The following is a 4,740-nucleotide window of genomic DNA, read 5'->3' on the forward strand; positions in this document are numbered from 1 at the left end:
CGTTTTTATTGGAAAGATCTTGGCGGCGAACATCCAGAGGACAAGCCTAATTTGTCCATATCATTATTTCCATATGGTGACAAACAACCTTCAGGTACTGTCCTGTGCGGTTATTATGTATGTGAATGGTGTCGTGTCACCTTCCATTACATGGTCAATCGTGAGGATGTAAGTTCGCTATCATTGTCTATGTTGCAATTTTTATGTTATATTGTTGCTCATCACATTACTCTTAGCACTGCTTGCTTTTTGCTTTCATTGCAGGTTCCTAAATCAATGCTGAATGGTTAGAAAGAGATATGATTTCTGTCGGCGTGGCTAAGGTTGTAAAAGACTTGCTTTACTTTATGCGTCGTGAAGTTCTTCATCAACAAGGGCTATTCTACAATACAAATGGAAATTTGCAACACTTCCCAGAACTAAGTTTGTACACGATATCACACAGTGTTTAGATCTTTAGTTTAGAACTTGAGATGTTCAGTTGTCTATGGAACTTGAGATGTTCAGTTGTTGAGTTGTATATGGAACTTGATATGTGTATAAATCTGTGTATGGAACTTGATATGTGTATAAATCTGTGTATGGAACTTGTTATGCAACATATCTGTGTATGAATCTGTTAATAATTCTGTATATGAATCTGGAATCTGAATATGAATCTGGAATCTGTATATTGAAATACAGTCGGACCTATATTTAAAACCGCCTGTGATGTGTGGCTAACATAAGCGGTTAGGATTAGAAACCGTCTGTGATGTGTGTCTATCACAGGCGGTTCCTTTAAACTGGATCGCCTGTGATGTGTGTCTATCACAAGCGGTTTTTGATTGACCGCCTGTGATGTTGTTTTACATCACAGGCGGTGCACCACAAGCGGTTCCTAGAACCGCCTGTGTAGAGGCTAACTGGACCGCCTGTATAGAGGTTTACTGTAGTAGTGACATCAAGTAATCTAAATTGAGTTATGTGCTTAGAATAGACATCCATTTGAGAGCTAGAATATCAAAGAGTTGCTAGAGCACTCGTGTAGAAATAAGCTTAGTGCAAAGATAGGAGATTTTTGTGACCAAAAGTGTGTGGAGTTGGTGCTCCAAGTTTGTAAACTGATCAAGAGCCTCTGACTTCATATGGAGAGCCTTGTGAGAGATTGCTCTCACCAATGAAATAAGAAATGGAACTTAAGATTGTTCTTGTTGATCGCTTGAGCGAGCAAAGAGTTGAAAGAGACCCGGTTTTTTGAGAACCCCTCAATGCAGACGTAGTTTTTATTTTGTGGAACCGAATTCCGGCAAACAAATCTTGTGTCTCCTATGCATTTTTCCTTCCCTGCCTACATTTGTATTTTCCTGTCTAAGCAATACTTGCATTATTTGTCTGTTGAGCTTTGTCTCTTTTATATTGTGCTGCTAGCTACTATTCCGCAAACTAAGTTTTATTGTTTTGGAGATTTACATTGGCTTTATTATCTTGCACCTCAAGTTATAATCTCCAGATTAAAGTTTGTTATTTAAGTTAAGAATGTTATGTTACGTCTATTCACTCCTTAATTTTCTTAAGAGAGCCTATAGTAAGGTTGATCGTCTATTTTTATAGACGATGGCTCTGTATACGTAAGCACCGCTTCAAAAAATAAGTGTGTATTTGTGAAGATTGTTTTACTAAAACAAAGTATGGCCGCAGGCTACTGCTCGTTGGCTGAGCGGACCACTGGCATGGCTCTGGGTGGGCACTTGCCGTCTGGCCGAGCTGGACGCTGGTGCTGTGGTTGGGTGCTGGCCGCCTAGCCATCGGTGGCCCGTGGCTGGCCGGCTGCTTGAGCGCGTGAGGCGACGAGCACAAGCGTGCGAGGCGCGTAGGTAGGGATGTTAATGGATCATTTACAATAATCTATAGTCACCTTACACGCATGTTTCCTTGTTCAACGCGATAAAAATATATTACTGTGGTAGCTATCGTAGTCTACATGTTCTACGTATATCTCATTAAGAGCTCAGTGCTAACCTCAAAACAGATGAAGTACACTGCCAGTATCCAACAGAAAATTTGTGTGCTAAAGAAATTAGCCGACTACCGTAAACAGAACTTATTACCATTACATATATATATTATATATGGTCAGAAAAGGAACCACGACATATGCACACTGATTTTACTGAGATTGACAACTTTGCTCTTCCATCAGTCCACCTTTTATGAAGCTAGTAGAATGGAAGAAGACGCAAGCGAACCACCCACCCACCCCCTATTGGGTGGGTTGGCTATGAAGAAGGCCCCCACCATCTCCTCCCTTATGGAAACTATTCATAATTACTATACCAAACTTCGCATTCAAGGAAGTTCCTTTTTTTCTGAAAGGAAGGCGAAAATAAGCGTAGAGAAAAAGGTGAAACGGGAGGAGGAAAAGGGGCAAATTCTAGCTACGATCATCCCCCCAACCAAGCACACTGATTTATGATTGATTCACGGACGGCGCTTCAACCATGGCGGACGTCCGCCGGCGGCCAGCGGTATTGAGCTCCTTCAGATGTTTTACTTGGAACAGGGCAGCAAGAGACGATATGCTGATCACATGAGTGAGCAGGTGCTGTTGGGGTTCTCGTCGCTGAAGATGTTGTATGGCTCGGGATGCGAGTGCGGGGGCATTGGGTAATGCATCATCGGTGGCCGGCCATAGCCGTAGCCCATTGCCGGGTACCCTGCTCCTCCGCCGTTCCCGTGTTGCAGCATCATCTGCTGCTGATGCTGCTGCTGCTGATGCTGCAGCAAGGCCATGTACTGCTGCTGCGCCATGGGGTTCCCGGACGCCGCGGCGGCCTGAAGCATCTCCGCGCCAGAATGCATGCCGCCGCCGCCGCCGCCGTTGGCATTTCCCTGGTAGAATCCCAGGCCCGGCACGCCGCCGCCGCCGCCCCCGCCCTGCTGCATGATACCCATGTGCGGGTGGCCCATCGGCATGCCCATAGGTCCGCCGCCCATCTGGGCCGTACCGGGGAAGCCGGCACCAGCGCCACCCAGCATGTTGGGCCTCATCATGGCCTGCTGTGGCAGCATGCCGCCCATCGGCCCACCGACGGCGCCACCACCGCCACCGCCTTTCTTCCCCTGGGCCAGCGGGTTCCCGCCGCCCGGGGGGCCTCCCTTTGCGTTGTGCGGTTGCCCGCCGCCGTGGTTGTTTCCCTTGATCTGCACCGGGATCTCGTTCCCGCCGCCACCCTTCTTGCCACCACCGCCCTTCTTGTCGCCCCCGCCGGACGGCGGCGGCACGGCCATGGGCTTCATCATCTTGGGCTCGTCGTAGACGTCGTCGTCGAAGCCCTCGTCGTCGTAGTCCTCGTCGTCATCGAAGTCGTCGTCGTCGAAGTCATCGTCGAACTCGCTGCCACCGTCGTCGTCGAAGCTGTCCTCGGGGAGGGCGAACTTGACGGACTTGGGGTGGTCCTTCAACGGCGCGGCCGCGGGGAACGCCGGCATGTTGCCGCCCAGGAGGTGCGGCGGGAGCTTCAGCCCCTTCATCTGCAACTGCTGCTGCAGCTGCTGGAGCTGCTGCGGCGTCGGCTGCGGCATCACCATCTTAGGATCCTTGGCCCCACCACCCCCGCCACCGGCACCACCGGCACCCTTGTGACCGCCGCCACCCGCACCGCCCTTCTGGGCCTTGCCACCGCCGGCATCCTTGGAATGGCCCTTGCCACCGCCGGCGTCCTTAGGCTGGCCCTTGCCGCCGCCATGGCCGTTCTGAGGGACGCCGGGCTTGGAGCCCCACAGCTGGGCCGGCTTGCCGGCCTTGTTGAGCTTCCTGATGATGGTGTCCGGATCCAGCAGGCCGGACACCGTCACCTTCCCCTGTTCCGCGTCGATGCTGCTCTGGTAGACACCTACAGTGGCAAGGTCAACCTCCATCACGTTTCCGCATGCAGAGCAAACCAAACGGTCTGACGTACAAAGAAAAAAAAAAGAAGGCATCGGTGGTTCGTCCTTGTACCGTCGATCTTGTGGAGGGTCTTCTTGACCTTCTTCTCGCACCCGTCACAGTGTATGTTCACTCTCAGCATCAAAGTCTGAAACAACAGAAGAGGAGGGATTTGAAGGGAACAGCAACAAACATTGGCAGGGCAGCTGCAGAGGAGGCGCGGCAAGGGGAACACTTGCTGCAAACACAAGCAAAGCTGCCTGCCTGCCTGCCTGGAGGGGAAAAACGAAGGGTGGCTGAGTTGAGAAGAGGGAGGCCAGCAAATGGCGCGCACACCCACCTGCACCTTGAGCACATCCTCCTTGCTCATCCTGGAACTGGAACTGGAACAGCGCCTCCTCTCAATGCTACACCAGCCGAAAGGCACACAACCACAGAACAAGAGGGCTTCAGATCTGGTGCCCGAGCTCTCAAATCAACCAGAGGGGGAGACGAGGAGGGAAGGGAAGGGAGGACCGGAGGCTGCAATAATATCTGGCTTCCCAGGCACTAAACACAGCTGCAGTGACTGGCTGCATAGGGAGGGAGAGAGGGCGGTGGTACAGAGTACAGCGGCATGGCATGGGCTCTCTCGCATCGCAGCCAAAACTGCATGTGAGGGCCCACCCTAGGCAGACGCCATGTGACCCTTGTCTCCTCCTCGCTTTCACACAGCCCACGACTGCACATAGCACACTGCACCGCAACGGGATAAATTTTTTCCAATGCCTCCTCCTGTGCTAGTCCTCTTCCATCTATCAACAATTCCCTAATTTGCTCCTCCTGATTAG

General features: G+C 51.1%; 1 protein-coding gene across 1 annotated transcript; it reads right to left on the reverse strand.

Annotated features, from left to right (window-relative positions):
• Positions 1–2,088: 2,088 nt before the first annotated feature.
• LOC100382415 (Heavy metal transport/detoxification superfamily protein) lies at positions 2,089–4,502 on the reverse strand. The gene is made up of 3 exons (NM_001346758.1): positions 4,251–4,502; positions 3,983–4,058; positions 2,089–3,875 (listed from the first exon to the last, which is right to left on the reverse strand). Exons 1-3 carry the CDS (start codon positions 4,278–4,280, stop codon positions 2,566–2,568), a joined length of 1,416 nt encoding a protein of 471 aa, NP_001333687.1. The 5' UTR covers positions 4,281–4,502; the 3' UTR covers positions 2,089–2,565.
• Between the last annotated feature and the right edge of the window lie 238 nt (positions 4,503–4,740).

Source organism: Zea mays, chromosome 5, assembly GCF_902167145.1.
Source record: "Zea mays cultivar B73 chromosome 5, Zm-B73-REFERENCE-NAM-5.0, whole genome shotgun sequence".
Classification (NCBI taxonomy): domain Eukaryota; kingdom Viridiplantae; phylum Streptophyta; class Magnoliopsida; order Poales; family Poaceae; genus Zea; species Zea mays.